The 20,519-nt window shown below is 45.7% G+C and overlaps 3 protein-coding genes across 6 annotated transcripts; 1 reads left to right on the top strand and 2 right to left on the bottom strand.

Moving 5' to 3' along the window:
- The first annotated feature begins 12,146 nt into the window (after positions 1 to 12,146).
- On the top strand, positions 12,147 to 13,410 carry LOC117582338 (pyruvate dehydrogenase E1 component subunit alpha, mitochondrial-like). Its single transcript, XM_034269990.1, has one exon. It carries the CDS (start codon positions 12,179 to 12,181, stop codon positions 13,403 to 13,405), a length of 1,227 nt encoding a protein of 408 aa, XP_034125881.1. The 5' UTR covers positions 12,147 to 12,178; the 3' UTR covers positions 13,406 to 13,410.
- Positions 13,411 to 15,060: 1,650 nt separating this feature from the next.
- LOC117582468 (40S ribosomal protein S26) lies at positions 15,061 to 15,837 on the bottom strand. Its single transcript, XM_034270200.1, has 2 exons — positions 15,692 to 15,837; positions 15,061 to 15,619 (listed from the first exon to the last, which is right to left on the bottom strand). The coding sequence occupies exon 2, from the start codon at positions 15,606 to 15,608 to the stop codon at positions 15,264 to 15,266; it is 345 nt and encodes a 114-aa protein (XP_034126091.1). The 5' UTR covers positions 15,609 to 15,619; positions 15,692 to 15,837; the 3' UTR covers positions 15,061 to 15,263.
- A 153-nt stretch (positions 15,838 to 15,990) lies between these two features.
- LOC117582466 (pre-mRNA-splicing factor CWC22 homolog) lies at positions 15,991 to 20,411 on the bottom strand. 4 transcript variants are annotated; one of them, XM_034270193.1, is made up of 4 exons: positions 19,590 to 20,411; positions 18,227 to 19,514; positions 16,478 to 18,157; positions 15,991 to 16,414 (listed from the first exon to the last, which is right to left on the bottom strand). In XM_034270193.1, exons 1-4 carry the CDS (start codon positions 20,295 to 20,297, stop codon positions 16,155 to 16,157), a joined length of 3,936 nt encoding a protein of 1,311 aa, XP_034126084.1. In that variant the 5' UTR covers positions 20,298 to 20,411; the 3' UTR covers positions 15,991 to 16,154. The 4 variants fall into 4 exon arrangements, with proteins under 4 accessions (XP_034126084.1, XP_034126085.1, XP_034126082.1 ...); XM_034270194.1 differs by having other exon boundaries at positions 15,991 to 18,157; positions 19,590 to 19,650; positions 19,867 to 20,411; XM_034270191.1 differs by having other exon boundaries at positions 15,991 to 18,157.
- Positions 20,412 to 20,519: the final 108 nt, after the last annotated feature.

The raw sequence follows: 20,519 nt of genomic DNA, 5'->3' as shown, positions 1-20,519 counted from the left end.
GAAGAGAGAGCACTTGGAAGAAGCAAATGGCGGAAAGTATTGCGCAAGAGAAGAGATGTTGTACATAAAAACAGAAGTCAGTACACGCCGCGATTCAAGGCGCATTCAGACAAACAATATGCAAGAAGAAGAGGAACTCCCTAACCCTCTGCCCCCGAGGGCATTATTTGTAAGAAAATAAAAAACTGAATAAAGTTATTAACTTAAGACCATAATCTATCATATTAATTCCACTATCAAACTAACTAATAAACTAGATCATTTTATGATTTAACTACAGATTAATGAACTTTGACATAAAACACACAACGGCAATAACAGAGACAGTGCAAATGACAAGAACGTTGAGATGCCAGTAAAGCCGAAATAAACGAAAAGCCATGAAATGACAATAAATAATTTGAAATTTGACCGCAAGGAGAACGGCCTGGCGCCCATGCATGAAATGCCTAAAAAACAATGTATCAAAACGAAGGGGGGAGATGTGGGCGGGAGATCTTCTTAAGAGATTTTCCCCCAAGTGTTAATAGCTCATAAATATTTGAAAATGTTTTGCATTTTCGTTGGACGCTCCGTTGAAGTAGGTCCCTGGGCAGGGCACGGCAACGCAGCCTTTTCGGCAGGGAGTTGTGTTGTGTCTGGTGTGTGTGTCTTGTGCGGTCGTCATAAATGGAGGTTCCACAGAACGTCCCTTAAGTGTGACATAATATCTAAAATATTTTGTGCAAAGTTCCACAATGGATGGAGGATGCAGGATGGAGGAGGGTAAATGGGGTACAGAGCACATGTGCTTGCCTTGCATGGCCATTTAATTTTGCAAAATGTTTGTTTGATGTCCTTAATAGGCTTAGAGACGCTGCTCTACCTTGCAACCGAAAAATGATGAAATATTCAAAAGTTTGTGGCCCGAGTAAGCCAAGAAAGCTGCAAGTCAAACACACAAGTTTCATCACTTTTCTGCTGCTTTTCCTTGGCTGCTTCTTTCCCTGGCCCATATTTCACTTGATAATGCCATGACAAGGACCAAGTCCACCTTCAGGTTCACTTAGATATCCTTTTAGCCCCATAGCCTTATCCTCCGCAGCTCTTGAATTGCATTTGCCTTTCCACACACACACACACACACACACTAACACACACACACACACACACACACAGAAAAATGTACGTTTAAGTATGCTCTCTGTCCCTTTGGCTGCTGTGCAGCGGCACGATTTTTTGAGAAATGTCGCCATCATCATAGGGTAGTTGGTCCCTGGTCTTGGGTTTTCTGGGAGGCTCAGGCACAACTTTGGGCCATTGAGGTTGTCGAAAGTTTGTCTATTCATTAACCCAAATATACTCGTCTTCGTGTGTGTGTGAGGAGGGGGCGTGGGAATAACACAAAAGAGTAGGCCATCCTTAGCCCAAACTTTCACAAGCTAATTTGCATTTTTGAGTGACTGCACACAGGACTCTCGTGACTCTCGCTTTCCTCAACCTCAGCCACACACAACAAAAAAAACACTACTCTACCTACCCTTACAATAAACGGGACTAATCGCATTTGGTTTTTGGCTTGCGATGACTTTAATATAATGTTCAACATTTTTGACAGCCAATATGGTGACAGAGCGCTATGATTGGCCGAACATCCTATGTGTTTGTCTCCTTTATGCAGATTTGCGAGACCTCGATGGACTTGGAATGCAACTCACTGCTCCAATTATTACGAAAAGTCCAAGAGAGCGTAGGGTTGTAGTAAGGTAGGTTAGGTGTAGGTTAAGCATGTGCAATCGGCGATTGAAGAGCCAATTCAGACCAAGAAATGCTTCAACAGCCGAAAGGGCCTGAGAACCAAATCCTGGCCCCAACCAAGAAAGTTCCAAAGCTCCGGCTACAGCGCCGGGAGAACCTGCATTTGTTTTAAATAGCACATTTATTATTAGCCTCAAAGGTTCCCGATTGGTAACATTCGACACCATTTCACAGAGTTTCCAGGAGATAGCTGTAGACGCTGCAGTAGCAAATTCAAGCCGATGTATTAGCCGACAATATAACCTTGGTTGTCGCGCTTTTCGAGGAATTGTCATTCGCATTGTTTGATTTGATCGTCTCCAGTGGTCGTCGCGACTCGTTGGATGCGGATGCCGGCGGCCAGCCAGTTCAAAACGATTCTCCTGACTTTAGCTACCAAAGCCCCATTTGTCTGAATGCCCCAAGCGACCATGAGCCAGTGACTACAAAAAGTGGCCACATCTTCTGCAGTGCTTGCATCGAAGAGACCATACGCAACAGCCCCAATTGTCCCATATGCAATGGGGAACCGAACGCAGATCAGTTACTACGCATTTATATGTAAGCCTTCGATGCCAACCGCAACGTTCTAGCCATTTGGGATACTTCCCGGATACTTTGTATAACAATGGCTAGATATAGAAAGACGATCGGGCGCAATCCGGTGCTGCGTCCGCTGAATGCTAACGTAGTTTCAGTAGCTACAGAAATATTGGAAGAAAATTTTACAGATCTCGCATTATGCAGAACCAGATCAGTTCGTATCCTGACCAGAAGACTACTGGCCCTGACTGGAACCCCAAGTACAAAACGTGGCCACATCTTCTGCAGTGCTTGCATCGAAGAGACCATTATCGGGCAACAGCATCGGAATGGTACGATCTCAAGCCCATGCTAGATCAATTGCAAAGAGTGTTAAAAAGGCATGTGGTAGAACAAAGGGTTGTAGTATTAAGCATGTGCAGGCAAATGGGAGACTTTGCCTTAATAGTAGCTCAAAAATAAAAATATATTATGAACAAAAATGCAGAGAATGAGTTCTTGTCGGCTGCTTATATAGGGTTTTGGCTTCGGGCAGAGCAATTCGCAAATCAGGTAGTGTGAGCGAGAGGAATATATGGTCTCCGCTCTGCCGAAAATTACACTAGCAACGCTGCTTGAGCAAATGAGCAAACACATTGGCTGATGCAGTGCTGACACAAATTTAGAGTAAAGAAAAAGCTAGGTTAAAAAAAAGCCCAAACTGGCTTAAGCCAAAAAACAAGCTACAACTAAAGACTAGTGATTTTATTATACTTTAACTTCTTCGTCTTAAAACTCATATATTTTACTTCCCCAATCGAATAACATGAACATTTATTAAAATGAATATATATAATATCATTTAAAGCTAGTTTCCCATTTCGAGGTTTTTTTTTAATTTTAACAATGCCAAATCTAGCTTGAACAAATAAATGGCAGCACAATCCCATACTGCTTCATAACCAAACGAGAAAGAGAGAGAGAGAGAGAGACAGACACCCATTGCTGTATTCGTTATTCTTTTTCGTCTTGTGTAATCACCTACATACATCCCAATATCCATTGCCATTTTGCCGTATGGTCAAAGCAAAGAAGATAAAGAATAATCTAAACTTTTATTTAATGCCAATTACTAATATTAGTATATTCTTATATATGAATTAATAACTATTATATGCACAGATTATTATTATTATTTTCGTATAATACATTTACATACTTATAAAAATGTATAAATAGAATTAAAATAATAATTTGTTTAATACACGAACAGCCAGAACTGACATGGGTGGGAGCAGAGTATTCAAAAAGTTGAGAGCTTATGCAGAGAGCTTATAAAAAATTCGCAAGGCGTAGCATATGTAGAAAGAAGAAGCTGAGAAACTGCTCTGTCTCCCTCTTTCCTGTGCACGACTGGATGTATACCCACCCTTGAATGCCACGAGTCGAGTGAGAGTGAGAGAGAGGATGTTTTGGCATTCATAATGAGTTCACAGTTAGTGACGTCGTAAAGTGGAATGACAACTGCCGATCGGCGACAGACATTTCATAACCCAATGTCGACCAGTGGGGGGAGAAACAATTTACTGGTAAAATCAAGGCTCGAACGGGAAAGTCTTAAATTCACCGATCATGCCGTTCTGTCTTTGTAATTAAAATTATAATTGTTTCTACGGTGCACATAATATTATTTTCATGGTTCTTATCTTAAATCAGCCGGTCCAAATGGCGTTATCTAATCAACAGCTTTTATCTCGCATCTCAAATCGCACATGAAGATTGCTGTGCCCTTTATGGCCCAGCCGCCGCACCGCAAATCATGAACGCCCAATTAAACACTGCCTATTTTTAATCCCGGCAAAGTCTTTTGCCTTTTCGTAATTATTTTTCAACAAAGTGAATGGGCGCTCCGCTCCGCTCATAGAAAGTTGAGATAGATTGTGTGAAATCAGCGCCAACCAATTTCAAATCAATCACCAGCAAAAAAAAAAAAAACAGAAAAACTCAGCCAGCAAAAGGCAACGAATCGGAGGACCTAATCGAGCGTAATGATTGCGTTGGCCTCAAGAGCCAATACTCCTAGAGGAATTGGACGAACAAAAAAAGTGCACAAAAGTTTTCATTTGTGGTCCTAAATTTGTGCTAAATTAAGCGCTCATTATTTTAAGTGTGCTGCCAAAAGGAATGAAAAAATTCAACAAAATTCTTCCTAATAGAAGTGCAAAAACTTTAAGTTACATTTGCTGGAAAATTAAAGTTGCATTGGATCCTAATGAACATGTGTTTGCATAGCATTAAAATTAAATGCTTGCCGCTCATTAAAATTTTAAACATTTCAACGAAAACACGGAACAACATTTCAGAGGGGCAATGTTGCTTGACATAGTTAGGTAAGGTTGCCGTTGCCCCTACGGGTGGCATGCATCATATCACAATAATAACGAAGCATTTAACATTATATGTCAGAAAAGGGTTTCAGGTTTTGGGTTCCATCATCATCAACATCAACAGGAGCAATGGCAGGCACAACCAATGGAATGGTTGCCCGGGGCTCCCTCAAAGTGTTTGGTCAGTCATTTGGAGCGATGGAGAGGGGACGTGGCCGATGCCTGGTGACCTCCAGGCGGGGGCCGTCAAACAAAAACCAACATATTGCCAAAGAGAAAGGGTCGACACAGCCTGCTATCTCTCTCTTTCCTGCTGATTGACCGACTGTCTGACGCGGACATTGGATATGTGGACATGGGACATGGCACATGGCCACGAGTTCAATTCAATTTTTCGGCCATGTTTTTGTCATTTCCATATATGCAAATGAATATGTTGAACACCACCCGGATAATCAAGCAGACATCGTGGAAGGATGAGTTCTACAACCAAATGGGTTAACTTATGGCCAGGAGGCCTGCTGTGGCTTCTGTTTTCATTAAAGTGCAGGCAAATGGTGGTATGAGTTTGTGTCCAAAATTCGGATAAATAGTCCGTAAGCAGTGAAAGCTCTGCCGGTAAACGGACAGCTTACTGGTAAGCGGACAGGTTTTCTAATAAACGGACAGCTTCAGCATTAACAGGAAACTCTTTCTGTGTCCCAATAATATTTGATGTTCGAATTGCTCCGTTGAGATCCAAAAGGTTTGATCAGAATTTCAACTATTTTGCAATTCTATGGCATAGCTAACTTTTCCTCTCCCATCACCCAACGCGTCTGCACAATAAACTCAAAAAACAGAACAAATGCTGTACATGGAATGAACCAAATATCTCATAAATAATGACTGATGAATGGAATGAATGGGTGTGTGGAGCCATGGCAGGAACGCGTGCCAACGGGGTTGCCTTGGGGTTGCTGGCCTTTGGGCCAACATTTAATGCTGGCAAATGATTTGCAGCTGACGAAAGGCTAAACAGGATGCAGGCAACAGTTGTGGCAGAGAGTGGGGGACAACAGAGGGAGCTTAAGACACATAGAGACGGAATAGAACAAGGTCTGACAGCCAGAAGGTCAGGCAGGGCAAGAGAGAGTGGTGCCAGAGAGTTGCACAGCCTCGCCCTCTATTAAATACTCATTTCAGAGAGCAAGAGAATGTTAAAGTGAGTCCAATAGATAGTTAGATAGTTAGTTGGATAGAGGACAAATCCAAATACAAATGAACATACGCAATGCGGCAATCAAAAGCCAACACAGACAGGCTGGCATAAAGTGATGGTGTTCGCAGAGGTTAAGGGGTAAAGGCAGCGGCTGGGTACAGCAGTGAGAGTAACAGTGTACTTTAGATGATAGCTGGGTACAATAGAGTATAGCAGGGATACGATGTTACAATAGAGGGGCAGGAAACGGGGGTATACGTGCACAGAAGTATACAGAAGAGCACCAACAAATTTCAGCAGGCGGTCCAAATAATAATAAAATATACACTTAAGCCTTGCTTTGTCCATGTGTGGGTGTGTGTGTGTGTGTGTGTGTGTGTGTGTGTGTGTGTGGCACCCCCTCAAACTGCCACCCTGTCAACCCACACTCTCCCACCCACTAGACTCCGACTGTGCGTGGATTTAAATAAAACGGAAATTTATTTCGACAAATGGCATTTACTTGCAACGGATGTTCCGCCATTACAATGACACGGAAAGGCTACACACACACGCACACACAGGACATATAGGACTCCACAGGATCTGTGTGTGTCTCTCTCTCTCTCCCTTTTGCTTAACTCGTGCGCAATCCCAAAACGAGAGTATGAGTCACAGAAAAGCAGCAGGAAGGCAGACGACTGACTGACTGAATGCCTTCAATGTGCATAAGTGGGATAATGGGTCAGGCTAAGCCACAAGATATCCAAGTGGCATCATCATCATCATCATCCTGATGATGATTCCAATGATAATGATGACTATAATGTCTCGTACCGGAAAGCCCCCCCAAAACGCAGGGAGCGGGAGAGGAACACGCACAACTCAGTTTTGCCGTATGATAAATTGTAGAAGATATCACGGCGGACTCTTTTGCATACCCGTCTGTACATTGTACTTTATAGTGCTACACTGGAAAGGAAAAGTGGGTTTTCCGAATAAAAGAGCATACTTTCGTATGCACTCTGGCTTGTCAAAGAGGAAAATTAGCTTTAATCTGCACATTTTTATCGATGGTTGATGGTGGTTGGTGGAAAATTCATCAATAAAATTTCCTAATAAATAATGGAACAATTTCCTTCTCGAAAAATCATCTGAATGTTCATAAATTTCCTTTTATCAGTAATTGGTTCTGGGAATACAGTGTTGGTGAGCTGCAAAGCAGTGTAGGTAAACGGGTCTGCCACTTTTCAAATGTATTCCACTGAAATTACCTATTTGAAATACAAATAAGTTACCAGATATAAAACTGTAGATCATCAAGAATTAACACCAGTGTTTGAAACACCAAAAACTGTGTTGGTAAAGATTATTAATCTCTTGGAAAACATCTCTAAATAATTGGTACCCAATTCTCTCTGTGCATGCCATAACTTGAGGCACAAAGCGCTGCTTGCCACAATGGGGGAGCCCCCATATCATATTTATCCCCCACAGTCGCTCTCTGTCTCCCTCTTGGGGCATTTAGCATTCATGAGATAATAATAACAGGAGCAACAGCAGCAGCAGCAGAAAAAAACAGAAAACTGAAGCCAAGTGGACAGCAATAAATGATTTCGAGACCGGGGCCCAAAACATGTCATGATTTCTACTCCAGGAGAGGACAAACCAACATTGCATATACGCCAACGTAAGTGAAAGTCGGTCTCTTTTTGGCCACAGGCTATGGATAATTTGGGTGAGGCTCACACACACACACACACACACACACCCGGAACACACCCGGCACACACACATGTCATGGGAATTTTTACTTTGATCCATTTACTCTTTTTTTTTTAACTGTTTGTTTGACTTTTTATTAAAAAACAAAATGTTTTATTTGACTAACTTGTTTATGTTTCGGCCTTAAAGTTAGGGCAGGGCCTCTCGAAAAGGGTCCCTTTAGCAGACCAAAAAAAAGGGTTTCTGATTGTGCGTATCAATTTTTATGGCTGGCGGGCGAGAGGCGTGGCTAAGCGGTGGACGCGTGTGAATAGCATAGGAAATGAAATTCTTATCAGGCCATTTGGGGATATCCCCATTTAGAGGGGGCGGGCATGGGGCTAGGCAACGAGTTACTTAAGTGATGGGAAATTATATTAAATGCAATTTATTAAAGAGAAATGGCAAACAGATTTATGGTGGATTTGTTTGAAGCCATGAAAGCCTTTTTGCAGTGGCACCACACGTGCCTCGACATGCGGATATCCGGTGCTCAGGCCTTTGGAAATGTTTTTCAAAATACAATAGAAATAAAAGATGGTTAAAAAGTGATTTAAAAAACTTTGTAACCTCATTGTAACTCAAGCAGTTTGCACATTTTTCAATTAACAACAAATTGATGGCTCTTGCCGACCCCAGCAACACTTTCACCTTTACGCACCGTATGCCGAAGCCGGTAGAACCCGGGGAGAGCCCGTAAAAACCAGGACATGTAACCACATTGTGCCCCCGTTTAAGCGCGCCCCTTGATAATTGAATTATGAAACATCATTTCGCGTTGTCTGCGTTAACCATAAATGCATTAAGTTCGCGTTAATGAAGAATTATGCAGATGATGTCCCGACCAGGTCCAGACCTCCGTCCTCAGACTAGACTTCAATGAACGAGAGGCAAAAAAGCCTTGGCCATTAGCAATTCTACTTGGGAAAGTCCTTTGCAGTCCATTAAAAGTGCACCCAGGAGAGGGGACTGGCTGCAGCTGGAAAAAGTTCTGCAGTGAATTTTCTGAATTATTAATTAACCCCAAACAATTAATTTTTTTATACAAAATTTTGTGCGCATAATTAAGCAAAGAAAAAGGACTCGCTGGCAAGGGAAGAGAAACATTTAAAAAAATTCTATTAAACTGCCAAGGGAATGAGAGGATGAAAAGAATGAACCGATAAACAATGTAGATTGTAATTAACCTGAAGACCAAGCCTGAAATTCCGCCTACGCCACCCACTTCTCATACAGGTGGCTGAACAGAGGAAGAGAGAGAGACAGAGAGAGAGAGAGAGAGAGAGAGAGAGGCAGCGGCAGGCTTAATTGCATGCAGGACTCCCGAAGGACTCTCCCGAATGAATGACATTCATTTTCGTTTCCACTGTCTTTGGCTCCTGCTGCACTTCCGCTTGCCACACACACACATGAATATCTCCAGAGCGGAAAGGATAAAGGCAGGCAGATCCTGGAGGAGTTACAAGTGAGAGGCAGAACCTCTCTGAATGTTGAGCAATTGGGTCGCTGGCGAATTTCATAAAGCATTCTCTCCCATTGAAAATAATTAAAATGCGTCAAGCGTTCAAAATCAAGCAGCGTGGAAATTTAATTGTATTGAAACGAATGGTGGAAAGGTTCTGGCCCCCGTTCATTGAAGAAGACTCGGAGATGAGAATGCATTGGGTTCCACTTGGCAAGTGGGGCAACAAATGAGTTCATTTTCCTCTTGTTATTTTCTTCTCTTTATTTTTTTTACAGCAGCAGCAGGTGATGGATGAAACAAATATGGGAAACGTTGGGAGTGCTATAAATGCAATTGATCAAAGGATGTGCGAAAGGGCAGCAGTAGAGGGCTGGGGTTACTTGAAGGAGTAGATAAAAATTAAGTAGTCAGTGATTAAATGGATTAAGTGTGTGAGAAGGAACTACTTGATGTGGGAGAGTTAAAACCTATAAAATATCCCTTCTGGAAATTACAATTACAGGCAAAATATTTGACAGTTTTACCACACTTTTAAGCTGTCAAAAGTGCAAGCAGATCAATTTACCCATGAAAAGCAGTGCCCTCCACTGAGCATTCCCATAAGAAGTGGAATTATTTATATTTATATTAAATAAGCATCTTTGGGACATCCCTTTCTTTTTTAACCCCATCTTAAGCCAAGTGATGCGGGGTAATACATCCATCCATCATCATTCAAGTACATTGATTGCCATTAAAATATTCTTTCGCTTTCAATAAACTTCAGCCTAGTGTCGCAGGACCTCTCTCCTGCCCGTGTGCCACCATTCAATTATAAATAAAGGCTTAATTTTCATATGCATATAAAAATATTTCTCTTGCTGTTATTCTTTCCATTTCCATGCTGCTCCACTCTACGGGCGGACACATGCTACATTTCCCAACATCAAACATGTATCGAGAACCAGCACCCAAGGCCACAAGTACCCAGTGAAAACGGGGACGGAGGAAGGACAAATGAAAAATGAAAAAAAGAAGCCGCAGCTGTCATTGACAATACAAATAATAACACCCATCGACTGTTCAAAAGTCCTCTGCCTGCCTGCCCGCCTGCGACTCTTTATTTATATCAATCACAAAATAAACACTCAACTTGTGGCGGGGGGTGGCAGGTCGCGGATATCTGTAGATAAGTTTATATGTTTATGCTTTTCCTTTTCAATGCAAACAATTTTTATAGGTATTCCACAAACATGTGTGCCCCCCAGGAAGCGTGCAAACGTCATATCACTTTGATATTCTGCCACAGCAAACAGCAGCAAAAGAAATACATAAAAAATTGTTTAATTTTGCCCACAGTTTTCCACACTGCTCATTCCCATTCCCATAATTGAAAATATGTACAAGAAAATGCCATTTGATGATTTGTATATAAATAAAAATTATTTCACATTTTTACGATTTGTTTGACAAGGCATCAGGCTACAAGAAACAAGATTTCTCCCCCTTGCAAGATTTTTCATTTGCAGCAGTTGGAAAAAAAGTAGGTAAATATATGCCAGTGCCATACCAAAAATCAATTGACAATTTATTGTTTGAAACATAAAAAAAGTGCGGAGTACAAGTCATGCGGGGGAAGGTGGCGTTGTGATTCGTTCATGGCTGGGGAAGGGGACAAAAATCTATATTAAATTACGAGCCAGCTAACAAAAAGCTCAAATAATAATAATAAAACAAAACAGAGAGCGAAATGACAAAAGGAGAGCAAACCAAAAAAAAAGGTTGGGCAAATCAGGGAATTACGAAATCGGGACCAGGAATACCCTATTATAATAAATGAATAAATGATAATTCCAGAAGGAATTTCAGGGCTTACTCTAGCTGCATTTTTGTATAAAAAGTTTATATTTAATATTATTATATTAAAGATTTGTGTAGTGGTTTTTATTGCATTTCAACATGCACATAGCTGAGACTTGAACAACCACAATCTCTTCTGCCTGAAGTTTTGTGCTTCCACTTGAAGTATTATACAATAAAACACAACAATTATTACTTAAAAGTATAACAATATCTTACTTAAGCTAACTCCTAATTGGCTTTCTCGTGCCTAGAGTATCCATTAAAGCATACCTCTGCAAGGGTATTTTGAAAACAGAATGCCATGAAATATATCGTTTATATGCCATATACACATTTCTTTCTATATATAAAGAGATACATACATAAATGTATGTATGTGGATTGCTTGACTTTTTGCGGCCATTGTTGATGCTGTGTGGCTGCTCCTGCTCCTGGCCATACTCCTCCTCCAGTTGGTGTTCCTCTGTGCTGCTCCTCCTGTTGTGTGTGTGGCTGCTGTGTTGCTGTTTTCTGGTGTGCCCAATTGCCTTTAAATTGTACCGAGTGTTAAGTGGCGCACGTTAAAAAAACATTTAACGTTTTTATTTACGATTCACAGAGTTTTTCCAGCAGCAGCAGCAGCAACAACAACAAATGTATATCTGTGGGGACAGTGAAAGTGTTTTGTTCTGGCCATGGCATTAGGTACTCGCAAAAGCAAAAGCCACAAAAAATGTAAAAAAAGGATATGGGAATCGTAAGTGAATGTGTGGGTGGAGGCCTCACGCGCAGAGGCACAAAAATATAGCGGAAATTAAAGTAAAAATAGAGCATGAAAGGCTACAGCAGAGTGGAATCGATAGAGCGAGCGCACAGACAGAGCGACAAAGCGACAATTGTGAGAGGGACAACAAAAAAAAGTGTCCAAGTGCAAAAGGTTATCATGCCGCCAATGAAACCCCATAGAATGGTGAAACAATTGAGGTATATAGTACACGTGTCTGTTACAGCAATTGAAAGAGCAATTCAAATGAATGTGAATATGGCAAGATATATGAAAAAAGGAAAATATATTGTTGTTGTATCCACTGGTATTTATGAGGTTATTTGCCATCAAAGACAATATAAATAGCGAGAAGAGTAACAAACAATGGTGAACGATTTTTGGGTGGCTTTTGTGGGGATCTATAGTAGTCTCTTCCTTATCCGTTTGACTCTTTTCCAAACGAAACTACTTTCACATTGAAAATAATCGTTTTAAAAATGTTCAAGGTGGCAGGCAAAATTTCCAGCCGTCTGGACAGTCGTCTTCTGTTGCGCTGCTCCTCCGCTCAGCCTCTGGCGCCATGTGTCGAAGAAACTGTGGAAAGCCAGAGCCAACCATTGAACAATGCATCCCCCCAGGAGCTGAATCTTGGCGACGAGTACCGTGTGGTGTATCTGCCGAAGGACTTCAAGTTGCATCGCCTCAATGCAGGACCCGCGCGTGCGGTGGCCATCATGAAGTCGCAGGCCAGGGAGTACTACCGCCAGCTGTTGACAGTGCGGCTGCTGGAATCGGCTGCCTCGAGGCTGTACAAGGAGCAGCTGGTGCGCGGCTTCTGCCACCTCTACATGGGGCAGGAGGCTTGTGCCGTGGGCATACGAGCGGCTATGCGAAGCAACGATAAGCTCATCACCGGCTATCGTGTCCATGGCTGGGCCTACATGATGGGTGTGTCCGCTCGCGGAGTGCTGGGGGAGCTGACGGGTCGTCGAAGTGGCTGTTCCGGCGGCAAGGGCGGCTCCATGCACATGTACGGACGGAACTTCTATGGCGGCACCGGGATTGTCGGCGATCAGGTGCCTCTGGGCGCTGGCGTGGCACTCACGAGCAAGTATCTGCAGGATGGCGGCGTCTGCCTGGCGCTATACGGCGATGGTGCCGCGAATCAGGGCCAGGTCTTTGAGTGCTTCAACATGGCGCTGCTGTGGAAGCTGCCAATGATCTTCGTCTGCGAGAACAACAACTATGGCATGGGCACGAGCTCGCAGCGGGCTGCCGCGAACGTGAATTATTACACGCGCGGCGATCTGATGCCAGGAATCTGGGTGAATGGCCAGGATGTGCTGGCCGTGCGCAGTGCCACGGAGTTTGCCATCAAACATGCCCAGCAAGAAGGTCCAATAATCCTGGAGCTGTGCACGTATCGTTATGGCGGACACTCAATGTCCGATCCGGGCACCAGTTACCGCACACGCGAGGAGATCCAAAAGGTGCGCCAGCAACACGATCCAATCCAGGGCTTTGGTGCGCTCTGCCTGGAACAGCAGATACTCACGGCGGACGAGCTGCAAGAGATCAGTCAGATGGCGCGTCTGGAGATGGAGGTGGCCACACGTGCGGCACGCAAGGATGGCGAACCGCCGCTCTCGCATCTCTGGAGCGATGTCTACTCGGGCGTCTACGAGGGGAAGCTGAGCGGTGTCCACCCTGGAATTGAAGCATGAGAAAACCAAGGAAAATGTGCTCAAATGGTGATACTTGTGGCGGATATACTCGATGATGTGGATTAAATGTTGCTACTTATGCGAATGCATCACAAAATTTTTGGTTGTTGAATAAAGTCTGTTTTTCCGTCATCTGTGCGCGCGTTCTCTCTCTCTCTCTCTCGCATTCTCTGCTTCTCCGTCATAACTTTCATTAACCCTTGTGTGACCCTTTGTTTCAGCCTTTTGTGAATTCCATTTAAGTTATGCTAAATGATCAACGGCTGCTGCTGCTTAGGAGTGTGTCTACGTTTTATTTGCACAGCAAAACGAAAACCATAATTCAGCCCCAACGCCTGGCCTGGCCTGCCACTGCCACTGCCACACTGCTGCTGAACAAGCGAAAAAGAAGCAAAAAAAACAAGAAACTCCTCGAAGGCTCCAAGAAAAAAAGGGAATTGGCAAGAAGGGGAGGAAAAAGGAAGTGCGCGCACACACACACGCATGTGACCCCCAATGGGGGGTCCCAGATCCAACAGCCCACACCCCTCCAAACTCTCATTTGCCTTTGCGCTCACGTCTGTGTAATTTATGCCAACAACAACAAAAAACAGTATGGCGTGGGCATGCCCTGTAACTAATTGAGTTTGATGGGTATGAGAGCTTTGACGATCTATGCAGCACTACGCCTGTACCTTAAAAACAAGTTCCCTTTTCATTGGTTGAAAGTTGACAACGCGTAAACTAGGCAACCATTCATTAACAGCAATTATTCAGAATTTTATATATCCCTAATTAAATTATCCATTTAGGGACACTCTCGCGCCTAAACAACTTGTCTACATGCAATGTACACGTAATTCTAAGACGCTACAGTGGCGCCACGTCAAGCTCAGAATAGATTGTCGGCCGTTTCCAGTACTATGCTGCCTTACATTTTTGCTACATGCACTTTGTTTTTTTTTTGCCGCAGCCTACAAACACAATTTAGACCGAAACCAACACGTCTTGATGCCACATAAGCCGGTTTACCCGACTTATCTTATTCATTTTTTCTTATAAGAATTGCTGGCGGAATTGTTGTACAATTGCTTCCATCTTAGTCGTTTTCAACAAGAGTTGGAAACATCACATTTGGCGGCACATCACAAAATTCCCGCCAATTCGGGGCAGAAATTGCAGAATACAAGAAAAATGAGATAATGAACTATTAGAGTATGAAAAATAGAGGTATACAACCAATACTAATATGAAGTATTTACATTGTGAACTGCGAATTAGTTTAAAGCCTTCCAGAGGTGTCTTAATGTTGGATTAGTTCAGCAAGGAAAGTGCAAGGGCTGAAGTTCAATGGCCGCACAAATTCTCACCTGCTGCCAAAAATCTGCAAAACTTCAAGCACAAAATCAACCATTTAAAGGGTTAAACGAAGGAATAGCAATGGCCAGAAAGTAATGAAATGAAAACTGCTGCTCATTCTGCTGTGCTCCACTTGGAACGTATGGGGAAACAGGTGCCGGAAATGAGATATCACAGACGACTGACTACGCCGCGCATCCGTTCAGGAAACAAGTGATGCTGCCTGCCTGCTGCCCGCTCATGGATGTGCCTGCTGCCACACATGAGACTGTCGACTGTCTCCACTCTCCCACGTTAAAACCACTGAAAATTGGATATTCGGGGGTGTAATGTAAAAACTGGATGCTTATATTTCGTCCGCTTCTCGCCGGTTAGACCAGTGCCATATCGAAAACTTGTTCTAGTTCATACAGCTGATGGATTCTAGTTGATTAATTGCTGCTGCTGTTGTTGTTGTTGGTGTGTAGCCGCACGCCATAAGCATCCAAGTTTCTCCAGTTAAGATGATAAAAGTTGAAATTTACTTCCTATTCTGGTTGTTGCGGGCCATGTCCTTGGGGAAGGAGCGGAGTGGCGGCGTACGGATGCGACGTGCCTCGCGGGAACGATTGCGCACCACCTTGGAGTGAATTGCGCACGAGACGCAGTAATGCAATTTGGCGTAGAGTTTGGGCAGCACGTACGAGTCCCAGATGCTGGCCTCGGTGATGTCGCGCACAGCGGCCGCCTCCACAATGTTGCGGATGACGAACTTCTTGATGGCCTTATCCTTGGGCACACAGCGGGCACAGTTGGTGCAGCGCACGGGCTTCACATGGCCGCGATTGTGCTTGTTCCGCCCTCCGTTACGGCGCTTCTTGGTCATTTTGTTTTCAGCTGCATAATGTTTGGGGTACATTCATTAGCATTTGCCGCATATTTATTTCATCGGATGGCACTCATAATTACCTTATTTATCAATTTGAAAATCCACCAAGTGAAATCCGCGTGTTCACGCCAGACGACACTTATGCGAAAAGGGAGTTGCCAGTCCAAAATTTTCGGCACTTGGGCTGCGCGTGTGGCAACCCTAATTCAGCGTTGCTTTGACGCGGATTTCAGAGACGCTAAGACTGGGGTGCAACAGCTGTGCGCCATCGACGTTCGCCTCGGGTAGCAGTGGCGTAGCCGTTGTGTGCGGCCATCTTGGCTACGAATTTTAAATTTAATTAAATTAATTTAACAGCGAAAAAAGGAAAGAGTGAAGATATCGTGTAATAAAATTGGTTTATTTTTGCAGTACATTTACAATCGTTATAGCTTGGATGCGGTTTTCTTTGTACACAGTTTACATAAAAATATTTAAAAAAAAATATTTGCATGTGGGGTGAATTTTTTTGTCGTTATACAGTCTAGAGATATTATCATCAACCTATCCACGCCCCTTTGACACACGCTTGTGGGCGCTGCGTTCACGTTCTTTTCGGCTGCTGCGCTCCTGCTCACGGGAACGTTCACGATTTCGCGGCTGTTCACGATCCCGGTCACGCTTGTCACGACGTTCGTGATCGCGTTCACGTTCACGTTCACGTTTCCTTTCCTGATCACGGTCTCTGTCACGTTCACTGCCATTGCGACCGCTACGGGGCTCTGCTCTCTCGATGCGACGGCCATGGGACTCTCCACGACGTCCTTTTGAGTCTCCACGGCGACCAACAGAGTCTCCAAGGCGTCCACGGGAGTCTCCACGGCGACCTACAGATTCTCCAAGGCGTCCACGGGAGTCTCCACGACGTCCACGAGAGTCTCCACGACGTCCACGCGAGTCTCCACGACGCGCCTCGCGTTCTCCTCGTCGCTCTGGTTGTCTTTCGTGTGCGGAGGGGTGTGATGGCTCCCGCTTTCTGGAGCCATTGCCATTCAGTTGATGATGCAACTGACGTTCCTTTTCACGTACCATTGCTGGTGGTCCCTCCAGATTGAACCCGTCGCTTTCGTCCTTGCGGCCCTTAAATTTGTTGCTGTTGTGGTTGTGGCTGCCCTGCTCCTGGCGCTGCATCTTTGGCGGTGGCTGACCGTCGCTGTCGTCCTCGTCGCTGCTGGAGGCCGCCTCTGACGAGGATGTGGAGCTGGCTGCCTCGGAGCTGCTGCTGCTGCTCGAACTGGAGCTCTCCTGCTGATGCTTGCGCTTGCGTTTTGACTTCTTCTTGGCGGCCTTTTTCTTTTCCTTTTCGCGTTTCTTTTTCTCCTCGCGTTCGCGTTCCTTCTCCCGCTCTTTATCCTTTTCCTTTTTGGACTTTTTCTTTTTATCTTTTTTATCCTTGGACTTTTTGAGATCCAATTCGCGTTGCTTTTTGGGCTTCTTCTTGCGTTTTTCCTTGCGCTTGCGCTGTGGCTCCGACTCGGAGCTGGAGGATTCGCTGTCGCTGTCCTCGTCGCTGGTGCTTGACTTTTGCTCCTCCTCATCCTCATCATCGCTGGAACTGCTGCTGGAGCTCGAAGAGGAACCGTCGGAGGAGCTGCCCACGGCAATGGGCGCTGCCGCTGCTGCATCTGCCGCTGTTCCTGGCTCACGGAAAGGATTGCCGCCCGTGGCCAGCAGCAGCTCTGAATTGATGGCGGGCACTGCCTTGGGCGCTGTCTTCAGGAAACGTCGCAGATCATCGGTCAAGCCACCCAAACCAATGGACGTGAAAAAGTTAATGGAGAAGCGCGTGTTGCGTGGATTATCTTTGGGAAAGAGCCCCGCCAGACTCTCCACCAGCACCTCCTCCTTCAGCTTAGAGTTGAGTTTACTCAGGCCCATGTATTCCGCGAGTTCCTGGAATAAAATCTTGATGAAAATGCGACTCGAGGAAGTGGTATCGTCCTCGTTTAGCAGCACACAGTCCAGCACATCCCAGCTGATGGAATCGGTGAAGAGCAAATGGGCAAAGAACTTGCTGACATTCCGCAAACGATTCGTGTCCAGGCGATGCGTTGTCTGGTACGTGTCCTTGAAGATCTCCTCGAAGGGCGGTATGTACATGCGATTTATGTTGCAGAAACGTTGGGCCAAGAGGCCATAGAACTTCTCGTAGGTGCGCTGCTCGGCACAGCAATCGAGGAACATGTGACACAGCTCCACCTCCTGCCCGGGCTTCAGTTCCATTTTCATCAGCTTGTGGGCGCATTCCTCGTAATCCAAACTGGAGTTAATCGTCAGATAAATGGTGCGCCGCAGGGCAATCAGATTCGTTTCTGTGTTGTCTATAATATCGCCGGCATCGGTTTTCTTTTCCGCATCGGAGTTGGCCTCCCCATCCGAATCGCTGTCGGAGTCGGAGCCCGAGCCAGAGCCCGAACCGCTGCCATCATCGCTGCCGAGTATTTCCGCACTCAGCCCCTTGTATTTGTCCTCGTTTTCGGCAAAGTTTTCATCGAATTTGAAGACATCTGAAAGGAGATTATGGGTTCAGGTATAAGTCAGAGGTATAAGCGTGGGTTTTCCCTGCCTTTACTCACTCAATATATCCTCCGTTTCGGTGGCCTCATCCAGCATCATCAAATGCGTAAATTGCTCATCCTCTTCCACCAGCTCCAGCTCTGAGACAATTGCCAAGTGATCCTTGAATCCATCCTTGCGCACCTGAAACAGCACCTCAATCATGTACTGCACGCGCTTGTCCAGCTTGCCCTCGTGTAGGATGTTCCGCAGCATCTCAAAGATCGCGCCAATGCCCTTGGATGAGACCTCCGTGAGCTTCATGCCGCACTCCTTGAGGAACGAAATGGCCACCTCCACGCTGTCATCGGTGGGCGTCTCCACCAGCAGCGTGAGAATTTCCAGTGCCAAAATCTCATGCGCCACACGCTGGTTCACCAGATGAGCAATGAACCGAGTGGAGGACATGCAGACGAGCTTGTCATTCCGCCGAAATGCGCGACGAAACTGTATGACCAAACGCTTCAGCAGCAGCTCTCCGATATTCGGGAATTTCGAATTGATAATCGCCACCAGTGCGGCATAGACATGCGTGAATGTGGGCGAGGCAGCCTGCGCTTGAATGATGCTCCTCGCCAGCAATCCCCGTCCACGCACAATATTCTCGCGCAGCAATTCGCGCGTGATGATGGCAATATTCGTGACATTCACCTTGTTGATGTATCCGTGAATCGATTTCTTGAGCGCCTCCCAGGCGATGCGCTGATACGCAGCCGATGCCTTGTCTGTGATGCCCTCCTGCAGCAGTCGCAGCTTCGCTGGCGGTATGTATGCGCCCCCCGTGCGCGATGTCAGCACATCCACAGTGCGACGCTGGCGTTCGGTGATCTTGGCCGTGGGATTTGTGACCGTCGAGTTGTCTGCGATGGCGGATGCCGCCCGCTTGGAGCCGCCACTCGAGCTGGAGCGCCGCTTATCGCTGGAGCGTCGCTTGTCACTGGATCTATGCCGGGAACGCTCGCGGGAGTCTTCCCGCCTACTGCTGCGTGACTTTTCCTTGCGCCGACGATCCTCGCGCTCTCTGGCCCGCACCTCATCGCGTTTATCGCGCTCCTCGTGGCGCTTCTGACGCTCGCGACGTCTCCGCTCCAAGGAGCTGGAACGGCGACGCTTGGGACTCTTACTGCGACTGCGTGTGCGGGTCCGTGTGCGACGTGGACGGTTGCGGTTGCGCGGCGAGCGACTGCGGCTGGAACTGCGTCGCCGATTGTGCGACTTTTCATCACCGCTGCGGCTACGTTTGCGCACTTCGCTGGCCAGTGGCTGCTTCTGCACAGCTGCAGGCGGCACAACATCGTCGTCGTCCTTCTGGGGGGGAGTAAGGAATGGCAGGGTTTGCCTTGAGTTTCTTGTGGTGTAAATTTGCGTGTGATCAATACTTACATCACTTATTTCGCCCTCTTCAATGTGATTCGATGGACTGGCAGCTGCTGTTGCTGCTGCTGTGGCTGCCACTTTGTCCTCTCCATTGGTGGTCACGGAATGATCTTTATCAGTTTCCGCCTGCGGTTTCTCCTCGGCATTAGTCACAGTTGAGGCGGCGGCGTCAGCGGCTTCCAGCGGTTGTTGCGGGGCAGCAGCTGTTTCGGTTTCTGTTTCCGCTTCACTTGATTTTGTTTTAGCTTCCTCTTCTCTCTCTTCTTGCTCTGCTGGCGGTGCCTCTGCTGCGTCCGCTTTTTCCACGCCAGCCACAGACGTGTCAACAGCAGAAGCAGCAGCTGTGGCAGTGTCAATATTTGCTTGTTTTTCCGGCTGCTCTGCTGCGGTTTGTTGCTGCTGCTGTGGCTCCACCTTTTGTGGCTCTTTCTTTTCCACATCTTTCGATGCTGGTGGAGCTGCCTCCTCCTTGTCTGCTGGCGGCTTCTCCTCCTTTGCTACCGGCGTCACATCTTCCACCTTCTTCTTCTTCTGTTGCAATTCTTCTTCTTGCTCTTCCTCCTCCTGCCCGCTGGTACGACGACTGCGGCTACGGCTGCCAGCATCACTTTTGGTGCCACTGCCGCTGCCGCCGCTGCTGGATGAGCTGCTCGAGGAGCCACTGCTGCTGCTGGAGCCACTGCTCGAGTCACTTTCTGCATCACTTTTGCCCATGTTGAGTGTGGGCCTTGATTCTATTCTAAATTGCAGTGGAAAAACTACTTTTGTGAAAATTTTTATTTGACAGGCAAAACGTTGGCAACAGTGTGACCGCGAATTTATCGATAAAATATAACGACTGGCCCGCGGGAATATACCAAAATATACCTGCTCAGTTTCACAATATACCGTAAATATGCAGGGGAAAAAACAAACTGAACCCACTTAGGGTCGCTG

This window comes from Drosophila guanche, unplaced genomic scaffold (genome assembly GCF_900245975.1).
Source record: "Drosophila guanche unplaced genomic scaffold, DGUA_6, whole genome shotgun sequence".
NCBI lineage: Eukaryota > Metazoa > Arthropoda > Insecta > Diptera > Drosophilidae > Drosophila > Drosophila guanche.
Note: the sequence above shows the minus strand (reverse complement) of the source record. Positions and strands in the feature narration are given on the sequence as shown.